The sequence below is a fragment of the Dermacentor albipictus genome, chromosome 1, assembly GCF_038994185.2.
Source record: "Dermacentor albipictus isolate Rhodes 1998 colony chromosome 1, USDA_Dalb.pri_finalv2, whole genome shotgun sequence".
Taxonomy (NCBI): domain Eukaryota; kingdom Metazoa; phylum Arthropoda; class Arachnida; order Ixodida; family Ixodidae; genus Dermacentor; species Dermacentor albipictus.
The window spans coordinates 336,807,948-336,826,000 of record NC_091821.1 but is presented as its reverse complement, the minus strand read 5'-3'; the positions used below and the strand labels follow the sequence as shown (position 1 = coordinate 336,826,000).

The following is an 18,053-nucleotide window of genomic DNA, read 5'->3' as shown; positions in this document are numbered from 1 at the left end:
CGGTTCCTTTAACGGCTGGGCAAGTAGCATTCGTTCTAAAACCCCTTGCTGCTCGAGCGCCGTAAAAAGCTACTGTTACTATACGCTATTACGTGCTGTGATTGACGCCACGCTAGTCTATACACTTAAGGTCGGCGGACTGACCTTCGGCACGAAAGTTTCAGTTCATATCACGAACTTGCAATAGAACTCGATGCCAATAGCTGCTTCTCCTGCGTCACCTAAACTATAAATACGCCGTTGCAGGGGTCCAGAGCTAATCTACCCACGCTGTGGATGTTTCTCCGGCTCGTTTCACCCGAGCAGAAAAATAATCATCACCCTTGTCATAAGCACCGAGAACATCTTCATTTCAACACTCCGGTAATGCCCCGTTCAGTAAAGTACATAATTATCATTAGCATTTGGAGGCCTGAGTGGTCATAGATGCAGTGTACAATGTTACCGCGTAAATTTCGTCAACAAGCGAACCATCGTAAACTCAGGTTCAGTGCGTACTACGCATAACTGTGAGCTAGGAGAGCAGACATTCACGACACAGTTCTGGCGAGAGATGCAGAAGTAGATTGCGAAGCGCCAGAATTCGGGGTGCGAACGGCACCGAGAGGAAATTACGCACCGATGAGGTCGATGACTACGATGGGATCGTCGCCGTACTTTCGGTTGCGGCGCGAGTCGGGTCTCTGCTGGTCCAATAGGAAGGCGGCCACGTAAGGCGTGAAGATGGCCGTGTAGATGACAAGCAGCAGGATGACCCAGTCCCAGACCGCCTTGAACGGCGAGTAGTGAAGGATGGTCCACTTGTGCGTCCTCGGCTTCTGCAGCTTATACTCGGGGAGAACGTCCGCGCCCAGCGACAGAACCTGCGTTTCCGGGTGCCGCAACCCCCACGGGGAGCGGGAGTTAGAGTTGCGCGCCCCTCGGTACCTCGCACCCAGCGTCACGCTGCAACGGCGCCTTCTCTCTCTCTCTCTTCGTTAAAGAAGGGCCTGCGCGCGCTCGCCGCTGTGTCGGGGATCAGCCCAACGCCGCGGTAACGGAACGCTGAGGCAAACCTTCCCGCGCTCGCGAAAGCGGTGGTTTTAGCTGTTGCAGGCACTTTAGAGGCCTGCCCGGAGTCGGCTTCGCCTATCGTAACAGGTTGCGCAGTTTTCTTCTATCCCCCCGGCCCGCAGTGTTTGTTTACTCGAGAAAATCGCGCAGAAATGCCTGCAGGCGCACACAGGTTGTGCCAGTACCCGCTAGATGATCATCACCACCAGTGTGGTGAGGGCTCTAATTTTTTTTCTTTTTTTTACGCACGGCGTACAGTTGATTCATTGAAGCGCGTACACTTAAAAGAGCCGTTTGTTACGCACACCCTCTAGTCAGTGCGCATGATATGAGATGGACACACAGACCCCCAATTGCTGAGCGTTTAATCAATACCCTTTGGAACGCGTGCACGTATTCAACAACCTAGTGCATCGAGAACGCCGCAATTGCACAGATTGGCCACTGCTTGTTTCGTTGCGCTTTAAAGGCTCTCAGTGTTAGCGCATTGGGGGCCTTATGATGTGGCTGTCCTCCTCCTGTCGAGTTTGAACAAGGCTCCGGAGGATTTTTTTGAGTACGTTCTAGATCAGTAATCTTAGGGAGCATGCTTGTAGCGCAAGCTTTAAGACTAGAAGGTGTTGCGGCAGACACCAACAATTGGGAACAGAACCTGCTACGCCGTGCCTCGTTAAGATCGGTCTGTGTTTTATTTTTAATCTCAATAAGACTTCGCTATCTAAACAAAGATGCGGCACCCCTTCACGTAACTTCTTTTCCTCAAACCATGACGCGTTAAGAATTGACATTACTAGCAAAAGCGACGCCATCAAACATTATATAATTGTACTATAAAGCGAATAAATACACAAATTCCGTAGTGTTCCCGAACCGTTCCCTGACACAGCGACGAGCGGGCCCACTTCGCGCACAAATGCGAGCAAGGCTTAAATATATTTGGCCTGTATTATTATTTCTTTTCTTTTCTCTGGCATAGTTACAACTTCTGAGGACACACATATTTCGGCGCTCTGCGAGCACACATACTGTACATTCAAATAAATAGTCACCACACGACAACAGCGACACGGTGAGATGTAGATTGTGAAACACCCAAGGGAGTAGGAAAGAGAGAGAAAAAAGAGACTGGTTGACGGCAAACGCCCATGCTGGCAAGATATAAGTGGTACATAAAACACACAGTCACGATCCATGCAGCAGGTCTCTCGCGTGGTCAGAAGAGCGCCCGTGACAAACGAACGGGCCACACTGGGCTCGGCTAAGCTAAGACTTTTTTTTTTTTTTTGTGCCGGGAGGCCTTGCTCGCGCGACAACAACGCTATTGGCAGCGCGACGCCGGTGCAGCGTAACGCGATTGTTCTTTTCCTTACTTCTTTTTTTTTCTGCTCGCGCACGAACGGGTCGAGATCAGTGCGTACGTTCTGTTGCAAGGTCTATTACACACATCGACTCTCCGCCGCCGCTGGCGTTAGACGGCGGAGACATGCGACACAAGCCGCCAAGAACGACACAGCCAAACAGCGACACGTGCAGGCTTTGTTGGCGACGAAAGAAACCGGCCTCAGTGGTCGTAGCGCCATCTATGTGCAGCGCCTTGTGTCTGGACTGTCGCGTGAGCCTCCTATCGTACCGGGGCCTCTGGACTTATAGCGTTTTGTAACGGTATGCTTGTTACCGATTGACCCGTTAGTTACCAAAGGCAACCGAAATACGCTAGTTGCCTTAAAAAAAAATATCGCATTGTTTACTTGGTCCCATAAACGAAATTGGGTAATCAACTTGGTGGCTTTGGGAATAGAATTGATGAGCGCAGTCACTTCCTCAGCCTGCGCGAAAAGTTGCGTCCATTTCATTACAGACGCATCCTCGGCACCTTGCATGATACCCCCACCAATTTGAGCTATGGAAAAGTCGTCTCGAGAGTAAAAGCGTGCGTATAACACAAAAGTAGATGGGCAATAATAAATTTATCCACTTTTGGGCTTTGCATAGGCGAATCTCCACAACAGCGCGCTGACGTAGGAAAAGCCTGTGCTCTTTGCGCTAACTGAGAAACAATTGGCAGTCTTTGTCGACACTCTCGTTTCACTTATCGGAAGCGACCTTGCGTTCCCGTTTGTTTATGTTTAGAACAAGGTAATGTCATGTGTAACGTACTCGCAGATTGCGTGCAGGCGCGGATGTCTACACCTTACGGGCACACGATTTCGCCTATCATCAGAGCCACCCTTTCCAGTACAGGCAGGCAGCAAAGAGGCACCCAACCGGGTTCTCCCTCAAAGCGACGGCGCCGCGATACTGAGGCTGGTCCCTAGCGCGACCGACAGCGGACGACAGCCATCAACAGTCAGTAGCAGCCAATAGCAGAGCCAGCAGAAGCAGCAGAAGCAGCAGCGGGCAAGCAAGTTTAGACGGCGCATGCAAGCACAGCGCTCATAGGTGAGTGAGATGATCCTCTCCCTACCGCCGTGGCGAATCGAAGTTCCAATCCGGGAATTCGTCCAACACACGTTGGCGTGGTGAGGCGGCACGGCCACCTGATGCGTGAAAGAGCCCTAATGCCCGGGAATCTCTTGGCTTTAGATCCCCGCGTATACATCACACTTGTCAGGTGTGCAGGTGCGGCCTTGTTTATTATTTTTTTTGTACGTGTGTGTTGTGCTCTGAAGCGTTGTTTCGTGAGCGATGTGTTCGTTCATTTATTCGTGCTCTGTGCTCCTCTGCTTAGTGCATGCGCAGCCTCGCAGCTTAGGCTTGTGGCATTTTGGCCAGTATTCGTTTCTGCACATCTTTTAGTTCCTGTGAAGGCGCTTGTCTGGAATAAACACCGGCTCCGCGCCGCAGTTACATATGTAAAAAAGAAGAAAAAAAATGCGTAGAGAAGTAGCGTTAACAATGCGCGATGGTAAAATATGAATTGCCACCAGTTACAGAGGCACTCTATAGGCCTTCTTTCGGCAGGACAGATAAGACAATATAGGCTCGCAGCAGCTATTAAACTAAACATGGCTAATTTACAAATTCCGGAAAGTCTATAATTCATAAAACCGGCGGATCCGCTATTACATTGAAGTTGAATCTACATCTGGGCAAATAAACATTGAAAAAGAAGGTACCGGAAGAGGGTACACAGGAAACAGGTAACGTCGGTTCCTGTGTGTGATGAATAACGCAACGCCTGCACAATCTTCCACTGCAACTTTGTTTTTTACATTTTCTTCCTATAAAAGTTCGTTTCCACGTTGCTAATTCTTCTAAATGAGTTCTGCAAAACATTCTGAATCGATTCTGTCAATATGTTAAAAAGAACTTACGGTGCAATTCAAATTTAAATATTATCGGTACACTCCCATTATAGTTATAAAAATGCCGCAGCAATATTTGCATTAATATTGTCGATGGCACGCAAATTAAGGACGAAGTCATTTCGTTCTACTGTCGCCGAAGTCAACGCGAACTTATGCTTAATTAGTGTGAGCGCAATCACAATAAAAGTGCACAACAACATACTAGGCTATAGACTCGTATCTTCGTGAACGGAAACGTCGTGGAGAATAAAGAATGTGAAGTCAGAACTTTATTACAGGGTTTTCAAGAACATGGAGCTTTGTGACGGTGTGGTGCAATTGCAGGTAAAATGCACGCGATTTCCCTGCCCTTGCATGGAATGCGCGCACGTGAGATGACCTCACAGAAAAGCCTTGAAAATTGTGGAGCCAGTAATAGAGGTATAACATTTAATGATATGAACAGATGCAACAGGGGAAGCACCGAGGCTAGGGCGAACGGGTTTCTGCTAAGAGGGCGACTTGGGTTGGTGAATCCCAAAAAGCGCAGTTGTTGCGCCGGCCTAACAAGCGCGAGCGCTGACAATATTGAAAACCGCAAAGCGGCTATTCCAGGGCGATACAAAAAGCCGCGAAGCAGAGCTGCACAGTAAACATTTGGCACAAAAGAGCACAGCAATAGAGCCAATGCAACGCTGCCATTTCTTTCCCCGCATGAAGCTTACGTACAAGTGCCGCTTTTGCACGAAGACACGGACAATATCGAAGACACGTAAATTCATTGTCATCACGCAGTTTACACGTAGCACTGTTCAATAAACAGGCGCATACTGCCCTGTTGTTCGAACTCCCACTGTGTCGAGAACACTTTAGTTTTGCATGCGTGGTGTTTTGTGCATTACCTATACCCCAGATTAAAATACGACCATTTCTAAACTGTACACTCTTCAAATTGGCAGTCACCGTCTTCTGCTGACTGTCCATGTGATGAGAAATAGAAGGCAACCAGAAACGTAGTGATTCACGAATATGCCCCACCCTTCTGAAATCGCTCAAAATTCCGACACAGTTCAGTTGAACATCACTGATAGTTTTGCGTGCTCCTTCCACACTTGTCCTCGTGTTTACAATGACGCTTCGATACTACTGCGGTGCATGGTGGCATTTTCTAATGAAAATAGGTGACGACCATTCCACTCTGTGAAGATAGAATGGCAGCAAAAGCTGACGACAGTCAAAGTTCACAAAGGAAAAGCAAGGTGCTTTCGCTGCCATTCCTTCTTCACAGAGCGGAACGGTTGCCCGAGCTAGCGATTGTCGTTTTCCTTCAGCATCCTAGGACGTTCTTCGCCAGTTCTTCCCTCCGTCGCTCCTAGTACGCATGTTGTTCTTCGGGTGTACGAACTATACATGTCCGCCACATCGAAAACGCAGCTGTTTTTAGCGCCGATACGTCTCCTGCTTATAAGCTGCGATGACCTTGACGTCACACTATTTCTCACGCCAAGCGTTCTAATTTGTTCAGCATTTTGACATCTGCGCTGCCGCACTGCATGCGTATGTGGTCACACACAAAGCAAACAATGAAACCCATTGTGTATGGGTTTCCTAGAAATCGCCAAGTCCGTTTCTGTTGCTGGACGCTGAAAAACTACGGAAGGTTAGTCAAATACAGCTTTCACTGTAATATAAATGACTCACTACTGACAAAATGGCAAGAGAAAAATTCTAGAGCTTGTAGTGATTTATGTGCTATTAATCACCATATGTTAAATTATTCACCATATCCATCACAACAAACATTTCTGAGAAGCTTGAATATCTTCCCTATTTTTCTCTTAACCTGCGTTTGACGAAAAAGCTTTCTGTTCAGTGCTTTCCACAGACAAAACATTAAGCAATTAATTTCATTTTCCACTTCTTTCGATTCCTGTACCCACGGGTACACTGGCCGTGAAATGTACCTTCACGCAAATTTTATTTTTCATCCATATTGACCAATTTATGTTCTGCTGACAGATCCCGCATTTCTTCCAGTGGTAAACTATTAATGGGTAGAGAAGTGCATCTAGCTGAGAAAGGGGTTGAAAAATAGGGTTGCCGTCATTTTGATATCTTCTGGTATCACCAGCTGCAGGGTGATAGCAAAAATTAAATAAGCCGTTTCCATACGATCCCAACCTAGCTACAGAATACTTCGTTATTATTTATGTCGCATTACACTTGTCACCACGCTACAAGTGTTTTTTCTATAATTTACTACATACCACATGAAGTGGCTCGTCACCTGCCGCACAGCGTACGACCGTATGAAAGGGACTCCTTTATCAGTATCACGGAGCATCGCTTAGCCTTGTTCTCACGTAGCGCTTTCTTTAAAATACGTACCACAGGTTCACTAAACCGAAAAACAGCGCGCACGAACAGGCTATGGAAGGGAGGTGGACGGAAAATAGATCCACTTAGCGATTATTTGCACTTTCGTTCGTGCTGTTGTTTCAGTTTAATGACTGTTGACCAACATGCCCAACAGCGAACTCTCCCAATGTGATACACCACTTTCCCCTAGATCTACTCGGCACATACGACAGACACAGAGTTCGAAACCACAGTTACTGCAGCAATCGCTTCCCGAATTCAGCGTAATCGTTCCCATTCGTGTTAGACCCGGCGTGCACGCGAGGGTCGGCCCATCCCTCTCATCGTGAGACACTATACAACCAGCGCCACGGTCAACGAGAACAGACAGTCAGGACAAACAAGGCTGCTCCGTGTAGTACACGCGGCCCCCAATTTTTCGTTTTTCCGTTGTTTGCTGCCTTTCGCTCTCCGAGCAAGCGACCATAGCAGTGAGTGCCGGTGCAGGCAGCTGGAGAGTAGAGTGGGCGGCGGACAGCCACCAGGTGGCGCTGCCACCGTCGCCGCCGGCCGGAATGGAGTCCAAGGCCGCCAGGGTCGATGCCGTACGTGGCCCGGTCACGCACGCTTCTTCCGCCCCCCTCGCCCTCTACCGGCCTTCACTGGGCCATGCCGTGCACAACCGTGGCGTGGGGATAACACACAGGAAAACGACACGGACGCGCAAAATGACCCCGACCTGCCAGACCGGAGAGTGCGGCAAACGCAGTGCGTTTACAGTGAAAAAAGCGCTGTCGGGCCGTGCAACCTTGTTGGTGCTGTAGTTAATAGAGACCATTACCTCGACGGAAACAGAACTATCGCCACGATGTCGATCGTGCTCTGCTTACTTCGTAGCGCGAAAGTTTTGCCATCGATATGATTGTAATGCAGTCGCTTCTCTTCTCTCGGTACTTTGAGATAGCAGCATCTGCGCGCAGCAATGTTATGTCTTTCACGCTGGGCAGTCGCCGTTTCAAGAGATGTCGCCACTTGCACTTTGGCGTCGACGGCTGGCCTCACTGGCACCGCAACGCCAATACGTGAACGCAAAGCCAAACAGAAACCATCGAATATAGGTGAACATGTGACTTGTACTACATTACGCACAAATGGAGCCGTGCGAGCAATTGCAGTAATTGCGGAGAGGCCACATGAAATTGTTGAATGACCAAAATGTGACACAACTCTTATTGTGTTTGTTGCGGTGCATAGCTGCACGCTGCTGTCATCGTTGTTCGAATAATTTGTCACCTATATATACTTAGATACATTACAGCAACAACATTATCCTGACATGGATGTACAGATAACACTTCTGCGATGAATAACAGCTGCATTATATCAGGCTTAGTGGCTTGATGTAACGAAAGCAGCGCGAAGGAGAAATGCGGGGTTCCGAAACTTCAAGTTGTCGCAGTTGTGGCCACGTCTCACTGACACAGGTCCCTTCAAGAAGATCACCGTGCATTCAAAAATACGCGAACATTAATCCTCGCATCTCTGGTGGGAATCGTCCGGAGAAAAAAAATAAAACAATTACTCCTTATGCTGAGAAGTCCACGACGTCACGCAATGAAGCCATTGGGGCGTCGGTGTTCGAAATCAAAGAAGGCAAGTGTCGCCTCCGTTTTCTGCCCTAGTAAACCCCGTGACCACTGACTAGACCTATAGGGGATCGCAATATACTGCTGTAACGTGTCTAATCAGACATCTTAACATACTCACTTTCCAATGGTACTGCCGCGTTTTCTCGAATTCTCTCTAAATCAGCAACACATCCTACGCATTATCAGCGTTAACGTTGTTGGGCCAAACAAAAGTTTTCTTAGCTGAGACGTAACTAATGGCAGCGACATCAACAGCATAACGGCAATGCAGCATTGGTAGTGCACGCGTGTCAGGCTAAGACTGTCTAGTGCATATTTCTACGCTGGCGCATCCCTACCGTCGTTAACGCGCACCTAAAGGCGTGTTGCGAGCGACAGCCTTCGAGTAAGGTATGGTGTAACGTTTCCAGCGTCCAATACAGGTCTAAAATGTCATACTGATATTCGTGACTGTTGCTAACAGTGCGAAGCACCGTGCTGCGTCTTTGCCACAACGGTCACGCCCCGACATAAGAAAAAAATGGCTGTGGCTTAGGTAAGGTTAAGCCCAGGATGCGAAGCATACTAGCCTTTATTTTAGTTGTTGAACCACTGTTTAGCCTGGTGAACTGCTGTTGCTTGGCTATATTTGGTTCGGCTAGACGAAGAAACAACTCACGCATTACTGCTTCGCCTTCAAGAGTGGAACGCGACAGCGTTCCCGTCGACCCGCCAAGGGGTGTAAGACAATGGGCTACAGGGCAGCGACTACGCGCCCCGCATTGGACGCGGTGAGCGTCGAGCAAAGCAGCGTTCGGCGCGGCAACGAAATGTGCGCCTGAGCAAGAGACGCACGCCTTAGAAACAGCTCGTTTCTATAGCAACACCGCATTCACTAGAGGCGCTTCTGTACCGCTTTGAAGCATCGTACTCGTGGCTCAGTGGTAGCGTCTCCGTCCCACACTCCGGAGACCCTGGTTCGATTCCCACCCAGCCCGTCTTGCAAGAGTTGAGCCAAAGCCACTTCTCCTCTGTCGTGACGTCACGGTGTCACGTGGTTTCATGGCGACACCGCCGCGCCTGAGGAGCTGGGTTGAGCTCTCGTAATATGCTTCGCATAAAAACATGATCGCACCAACACTTCACTGCATTACTTCTTCTTTGCTTTTTTCTTGTTGAAAAGAGATTCTTCGTGTTTCGTAGGTACAGCTCTGCGTGCCGGTGCTACGATGTGCAATCTCCATATTACTGCGGAAGTAGGACGATGCGTTATACAAAGAGAGACGAAAATGAAAGAAAAATTCATGCAATAACGTGTATGTTCAGTGCAACTATAATACTGTCGCAGACAACTATGCAGGACGAAGGGATACCTCACCGCAGCTTCCTGCGTTTAAACTGACAGTCTGAACTATCTATGACTAATTTTTTCAGTCTCCGACCACACTGACATTTGCGTACCGGTTACGCCAAATTAACATACCGAACTAGAAATCGAATCCTTCCTCCTCCTCCCCCCCCCACCCTGAAAAAGTATACCCAATCACGTGCTCGACTTATCATTTACAGTTCAGTATGTTGTATTACCATGAATTACTGTTGCAGAGCAATGCCCTTAACGCATTTCACCGGAGCACGAACTCAAAATATATTGTGGGAAACAGGCTTTAGCAAATATGGGCTGACATGTAGGCAGCTATTGGTTGACCGGCAACTAACACGTGGCCGGAATCACCGCTTCTTACAATTCAGTCTTCATTTTTGCTCTGGTGCACAATAGATTTTGTGCGAGGCTCACACAGCCGTGATTTAATTTCATAGGTAATTACGAGCTCTCACTACTATTCAAATCTAAAGGGTTATTATTATTATTATTATTATTATTATTATTATTATTATTATTATTATTATTATTATTATTATTATTATTATTATTATTATCCTGAAAATGCGAAACCCGTATTGCCAAATTACGGCTCCTGTAAAGGGTGCACCACTTCTCGCACAAGTGTGTGCGGAGAAGCCCCTATTCGCAACGCAGGAGACATTTGGTATTTGGATATATATATATAAAGTTGGATGGCTTGTACAACTAAACATTCGACTTTTCCCGCGAGTAGCTGCTTAGGTTTATTGCCCAATTCGGAATCACCTCGTCTCTATAAAAGAAGGTTAGAGCTCTAAGAGTACGACTGGAAAACAGGTACGAGACGACATAATGCAGCACATATCATGTTACCGAAATGGTTTGTTTACATTTCGAGCTGGTAAAATCCTTCTAAATGATCGTACAGCCACAAAAATCCCTACGAATCGCTTGTTAGTCCACACTCGTTTTGTAGGGTCTTGTCGCGTTTTCACGCGCTGTCCAAAACCATTCTCATAAATACCGAAACGTTCACTTGACAACCCCTCTTGGTTTTGGGTGAAGCAAAATAAAGAAAAAATACTCCTATTATGTAGCCTTCGTCACGCTCACCACCACCGTCGTGAATATTAACGTAAACTGAACGAATGCCCTAAACTATAGCGCAGGCAGAGGTGCTCCAAACAAAAATAACGACAGAGCCAATCATAATCATAGTGGGCGTTCGCGAAACGTCTCCGTTAGTTTCACCGTTCTATATACAAAGAGCCGATGTGAAGAAAGCACAAGGGTTCGAATGACGTTGTTAACAAGTGAACGGCTAGCGCGACGCGGCGAGTCGATAAAGAAAAATAACAAATAACTGGGCCTCGGAACAAAACGCGACGGAGGTGGCCCGATTCCAGTGCAAAATCTATTCTGGGAAATACGCGCCGCGCGCACTCTTTCAGTCATCGCCGAGCGGCGCCCTTGGACTCGAAGAACGGTGTCACCACAGCTCAATACAGACTGCCCTCTCCACCACATGCTCGTCCCCCTCTCTGCCCCTCCCGACTCCTTCCTCTGCAACTCGTCCGTTCCCACAGCAAGAAGAGTGCTGGTAGTCTTTCTTCAGCCCCCTTGTAGCCTGTGTGGCATCTGGCGTGTCTGTGTTGGCTTTCTTTGAATTTACTCATTCATTTATTTTTTTTTGCTCATTTGCCACAAAGCTTCTCCTTCATGCAGGCAAACATTGGCCCAGAAAGGACGGCGCTGTTCGGAAACCTACGAGATCAAACGTGTTGTTTCGCTGTAGTCAGAGTGTCTTTTTTTTCCCCAGTTCAGCCCTCTGTCTTATGATATATATATATTGCTCTGTTTCTCACTGTGTGCACGCACATCTGTGTGTTTTGTTAAAGGCCGGTACTTGTATCGAGATTTTTTCGCTGTGAAGTAAGTGTATTTCAAGCAAGCTACAGTCCCATTGGCGTGAAGTTTATTTTCCTCACTTCACTTCTTTTTTCTTGCTTCGTAATAAAACTGGTAGCTACGCGGATACCGATCCGGCTCCTCTGCGATTAGCCCGTTACCACACCACGCTTTCTTTAGTTGCTGTTATAGGCAATGCGGAAAGCCTTGCTTCTTTCTTGCCTTCTTTCTTCTTTCCTTCGTTTTTTTCCCCTCAAGATTCGGGATGCTACGATCTCTGCAACGATAAGACCCGGTGGCACATTTCTACATAAAGCGGGAGCATTTCGAAGAGGCGCCGAGCATTGAACAACTGTGAGTTGTCTTCATCGGGCTAGAGAGCCTGCCTTCGCTCGTCAGATTTCTTTATTTGTGTATTTATTTATAAGGAAGAAATGGAAACAAGCTTACATGTATAGGCAGCAAATACAAGCGCATGCAATGTTAGAATCACTTCGTTCCCGCGTTTTGAAGACATTTACCAGCAACCGAAAGGAAATGAAGAAATATTTTGAGACCTTTTCACCAGCGCCCTGCTTTTATACCACGGTCGTAAAAGAGCTCTCTGCATAGAATGTGTTGCCATTAAAGGTAGTAATTTCTTTGGGCCGGTATACTGAAATATAGCTCGACGCAATAACGTTTCCTAGCCAGTTACCCCTGTTTCGTGTCTTCATATCACTAACCATTTATAGCGCCTTACATTAGGCAGACCTTCCCACGCTTTCTACACTTGCAGCCCCGCTCGTCGTTTTTTTCGTGCCGCTAGAAAAGATCGACTTGCCTTTGCACCGAGCTGTTCCGATGCAGTGAAACAACACAGACAGAAGAGATCTCATTCATGTCTTTCTAAGGCTGACTTTGGCGTACGGACGATGACGATCTATTTGCGTTTCTCTGCGCGGCCATTGCTACATCTCCAATACACACGCGACGCGATGTTTACTTGTTTACGAAGCGTTCACTTCAAGCGTCTGTTTGCTCTTCGCGCTCGGGAGGTGTGGTGGAAGTGTCCATCTGTACCGCGCTTGCTCGGTAAACACGGTACGGATGGAAAAGATTGCGGCTTCCGTTGAAAAGAGACCGCCCACACACACACACACACATGCGCACACACGAAGGCGCGCACAACCCGCTAACATGTTCTCGGTGGAGAATTTTGAACGCTTGCAACGTAGAATAGTTTTTTTTTGTCAGCTTTCTGCAAAGAAAAAGAAACGAACTGCACAAAAAAGGCCGAGAAATGGTGGCATTTTATTGCTTTCGGCCGCGTTCTACTCCTGTAAGGTCTTTAAGTGAGTGCGCACCGGCGCGTGCCATTTTGCACACACAAATACACACACACACAAACGTAAGCACGCACGCTGTGGGATGAAGTCCGCAGAGGTGACAATAAATGAATAATAAAACGAGATCAAGCGGGGTGTTTCCAACCCTCGCGCTTGTTCTTTCCAAGAATACACATACTCGCACGCTCAAAACGTGAATGAAAATAGGGGGGAGAGAAAGGGGAAAGGAGTTTGCGTTGAGTGGGGAGGAGGTCGACGGTGGGCCTGAAGTCAAGGCGTTTCAGCCAAAGAAATGAAACGATCAAGAGTCAAGACGGAACACGCGAGAAAAAAAAAAGAAAGAAGAAAGAGAGAGAGAGCAAGAAATAAAGGATTCAGGATCAAAACACGAGATCGATGAAAGAGCGGCCGAAGAAAATGCACCTGCCGCACCGCGCTGGGTCCCTCATCGTCGGCCAAGCACTACGTGTGGCCGTGGCTCCATTTCCAAAAAAGGGGCTTGGCGCAGAGCAGAACGAAAATGGCAGCCTGTTTCGCGTTCACCCTTTATTTCTTATGTTTTTGCCTCTGTGTCTTTTCTCGGACCTCCTTGCCTCAGTTTATTTCTCGGTCTCGCGCGCAGCCAACATGCGATTAGCGGCGTTCGCGCGACGCGCCACACAGAAGGTGTCCTTCGGCAGCGGGAAAATGTGGGGAATGAATGCTCTTGGCTGCCCAATGGGGTCGTCACGATAAATTGAAATCAAATCGTGCTTGATGCTTCGCAACTTTCTTTTCTCGGTGTATCTGTAAAACGTGATGCCTTTTCCGCTGCATAAGACAGCAAATGCCTTGGCTAAGTGACAAAAAAAGAAGAAGAAGAAAACGTAATATTTGCCATTGTGCAGCCTCCTTCCTGGGCGCCTTTGAAGACGTCGTTTGGCACTTCGAACGAGTCCGCTCAGGGACGTTGCTGATTGCGAAAAATCAATGCGTTAAATAGCATCGCTGACTACAAAATGTAATAAAAGCACGACATAGCTATCATTTGGGGACATGAATGTTTGTTTTCTGTTCTGTGTATGCGCAGGAATGCGGTGGTAACAATAAATTATCAAGCAAAAATGCTTGCCGGGCTAGTTTGTAAACATCTCTTTGAATGCTTAAGAAAACTGCAAATGAATACCTTCCGAGGAAGTACGCTAAGCAGCGTCGATAATAAGCAAAAGATAAATAACAGCTCATACCTTGTCACCATTATATGGTGACTACGTCTTTTTCTTTTATTTTCATTTCAATAAAAAAAAGCTCATACCTCGTGAGTTTGTAATCCTTTAATGTAGTGTCTATGGAAGACTAAATGGCATTATGAATGAAGATACGTCGGTAAGTACCAACAAACGAAAAAAAAGCTAAACTTAGATTTTAGTTGTTGAATCTTCTTTTTCAAAGCCCCTGGACGCTAAGCAGTATTGACGGGTTGACGGAAACTGGAACACGCCGGTGAGAACTAAGATTCAGGCTATATGTCGGTTCGTCTCGCTCTCTTCGTGGTGGAGCGAGCGTGAACAACGCACATGACTCTGGTTCGAAGTAGGTCGCTGCACCGGTATCAGCGTCAGCGCTGCTTGTAACGAAAACGGCAGCGACGTAAATAAGTTAAATAATGTAAACGACAGCGACACCTTGGCTAGAGGGAAGCAGCATGTGCCCTAGGAGTGTGGTGAGATGCGTGTCTGTTCTACGGGCCAGGAATCCTCAGTAAAAGGTGTCGTGCCATGATTTGCAACTGTACATGCGTATGTACACCCCCAGGTGCATCATTGTCTTCCGAGGCTCATCATCGTGGAGGAGCGACTCATCGTACCTCGCCTTCCATTTATGTACATACGGCGTCTGACACATGGCAATGGACAGTTCGCCATTAAAGGGCCCTCATACATAGCTTCGGTGGTCATCTACCTTCACAGAGTGGAATGGCACTGAATTTTTTTTTTCAATAATTTAATCTTTCTGTCTTCCCTCAGCACTGCTCCTCCATTGTAAGGTGGCAAACCGGATGCTCTCTTCCAATTAACCTCTAAGAAAGCAATGCACGCATTGCTACGATTTCTGAGATTGGCTAGCCTGAACGAGTAACTGTAGGACGTTTGGGCACTTTTGCTTCTGCCTGCTGCTAACGCCACGTTCCCTTCCTCCCTCACTTCTTTCTTTTCTTCCCCTCTGCCCCTGTTCCCCTGTGCAGGGTAGCAACCCAGACGCCCATGGGTTGACTCCTTCCTTTCTCTAAGTGCATTGTATATCTCTATCACTGCTACGACATCGGGGTCCGCGATGTTGTTCAGGGCCTGCGGTTTACGTGGAGAGCAAACTTTACAGGGAAGTCACGGTGGTGATCGACTTCCGAACAGTTAAGAGGAAGCTGCCTAAGCTGGCTTCAACAGCCAGCGTCCTACAACAACAGCTATTCAGAGCCGCCATTTCGGCGCCTTCAAAAAAGCGATTCGGCGCACCGCGAGACCAACAGCTTCCCTTTTATATCCCATAAATAGTTCAGCGACCCGCTCTTTCGAGACGGCATCCGGCTGTTGAACAAGGTGTGGTGCTTCGAGACGCTGACTGCCGTTGTTGCTCGCGGTTAAGCGAGCCCCGGGCTAGCGCTCGCTTCAACCATTCACTTCTCTTCAGCTTTTGTTTTCTTTCCGCCTTTCCTAGCTTCGGCGGCAGCAGATGACGTCTCCAGATGCGAAAGCCAATCATTTTTAAAAAATGATAACCTTTATGGCGTGAGAAGTGCATTGCGCTACCGAATTTGATAAATAGCGAGGAGGTCAGCCAATGGCTTGTTTGGCAACAGAGGAAGAAATGGTATATAGGAAGTCAGAGAGGTTAAACAGAGGTGGAATAACCGAATTCTGCGGATGCGGATGTTCTCGTGTTAGGTTTTCAATTACACCATATAAAAAGAAGCCTTCCTCATCTTCGTCCTCAATTTCTAGTTGTTGATTATTATTATTATTATTATTATTATTATTATTATTATTATTATTATTATTATTATTATTATTATTATTATTATTATTACAGATGTAGTTGACAGATCGACGTCATCGTCGTCGTGTTCTTCCTCTTCTCGTGCGTGTGCAGTTGACTCTGCTTGCTCAATTCAGTAGTCTGACTTCATTCGAGAATAATAATGCACGCACAGATGAATGTCCGCGCAGTTTATCAATTAGGTTCTGCTTTCCGAATCCGGGAATCCTTAGTCAACGACGACCTAGCGAGAGAAGCGTTTTTGGTAGCTCTTTTACGCAGAATGGCCCCACATTTCATCGGACCGACGGTGACAGCTAGGTGGCAGACGAGCGGAGCCGCCGAATATTTCGAAACTGACCTTTTCACGTCGGTCGCATGACGCTCTCACTTTTTAATTGTTATGAAAACCCTCATCACCACCCTTTTCGCGCCTCCTACCCTCTCTCCTGCCATCAAAAGGAAAGGGTCGGGTTAGTCACGGACAAATGCACACGGTCCACGAGCGAATGTCTCGGCAAGGTCGTCGTCACTGAAATGGTGGAGTGCTATTGATTCCACAGTCATATACCATTTCAGCGTCGCAGCAATGTATCCGTCGGCGCAGGTACGTATGAAGAAAAGGTTGCGTATACAGCTGATCTTTCTGTACAGCGTGAAAAGTGCAGGGTCACTAGATTGGGCTAGACGTAGCTGGCTGATGAGGTGGAGAGTTTTAAAGGGCTCGCTTCGTGTACAACTACATTCGCTTCTATGGGAATGAAGCGCTATGTGCGATGAAAATTACTTAAAGTTACCGTGGACATCGAAAAAGAAAATGACGAAACAAATCATGAAAATGCCGAGACGATAATCCGTTTCCACTACATAATATTTTGTCGAATATATTATTTTGGAAGACAGAGGTACCATAGAAACGTCCAAGTAAGAGGAAGACGCGAACTGAGGTAACGTGTTCGCCATGTCTAAATTATAGGCTCCTGAATAAAATATCTCTTCGTGTATAGTAAGCTTCACCAGTCTAACTTCAAACACAGTTCTTCGGTGAAGGAAAGAATAACGCGAAGCCCGACGGGTATTTTTGATCTCCGACTGATCATGAGCATTGCGTGCGCCGTAGTTAGTAAACAGGTACCTTTCAGACGGAAAAGTTTGGGTGTGTTAGCTCTTTCTAAGGCAGCGGTATAAATTGAGGTGATACGGCTTTAGGGTTTCAGAACATCTGCGTTGCTACTGCGACATTCCAGTCCTGCTAAAATTATTTTGCGCGTTTCCCGGCCGAATGCGAAAAAGCATAACAGTGAGCGTCCCTCTCTACGTAATGCAATTTAACATTAAACGAAAAGTACAAGTTATAAGAGATGTTATAACAGAATTTTGTCCCTTTTCGTTTTAATAACGCAGCGCACGTTTGAATCAAGCAGCGGGAGTTGACGAAATTGGCAACGCTCAGTGGCGCCAATGTATGCTATGGTGTTTTTAAGATACCGAAATGAATGAATGAATGAATGATGCTCAGAAAATTAACAAAGCTCAGTGGTGCATATGTTTCCTGGCAATTTTTTACATTGAACTATATGGACACATAAAGTCCACATAAAGTCCACATAAAGTCCACATAAAGTCCAAGGGCGATAAGATCGTCCCCGCGCGCCCTATGCTTTATGTGCGAATGAAAGCGTGCTAGCCGGCGATCATGGCTCAAGCTCGCGCACGCAAAGGAGGAAAGCGGGAAGGAAGCGCGCCGCCTTCCGTCGCGCGCAAGGTTCTGGAGGGAGGGTAGATAGGAGGGGGGGGGAGGCGCGTTTTACTCAGGGCGGCACGGGCGGCCGCGTGCGCCAAGCCGAGGCGCTGTATCTTGAAAGCCATCTGCGACGGGGGCAGAGTCCACCGCTGTGTTTGCGCGTGCTAGTTCGCGTTGATGCGAGGCGCAGCAACGTCAATTCGCTCGCTGCTGCTTCCGCGCTTCCTCATTATAGCGTTTTTCAGCGAGTTTCCGCGGCCATGGAGTGAGATGTGTTCATGTATGCTAGAGCGCGCGTGACACCATGCCTGTTATTTTCTTTAGTATGCCTACATGTACAAGTTTATACGGCCGATAAAACTACTACCC

The 18,053-nt window shown here is 47.3% G+C and overlaps 1 protein-coding gene across 8 annotated transcripts in view; it reads right to left on the bottom strand.

Annotated features, from left to right (window-relative positions):
- sei (seizure) overlaps window positions 1-18,053 on the bottom strand; it is a 325,563-nt gene that overhangs the window by 58,404 nt on the left and 249,106 nt on the right. For all 8 annotated transcript variants that reach the window (XM_070531711.1, XM_070531710.1, XM_070531712.1 and 5 more), the window contains one exon: window positions 620-863. In XM_070531711.1, the coding sequence (XP_070387812.1) occupies window positions 620-863 (244 nt within the window). The remainder of the gene's footprint in view (window positions 1-619; window positions 864-18,053) is intronic.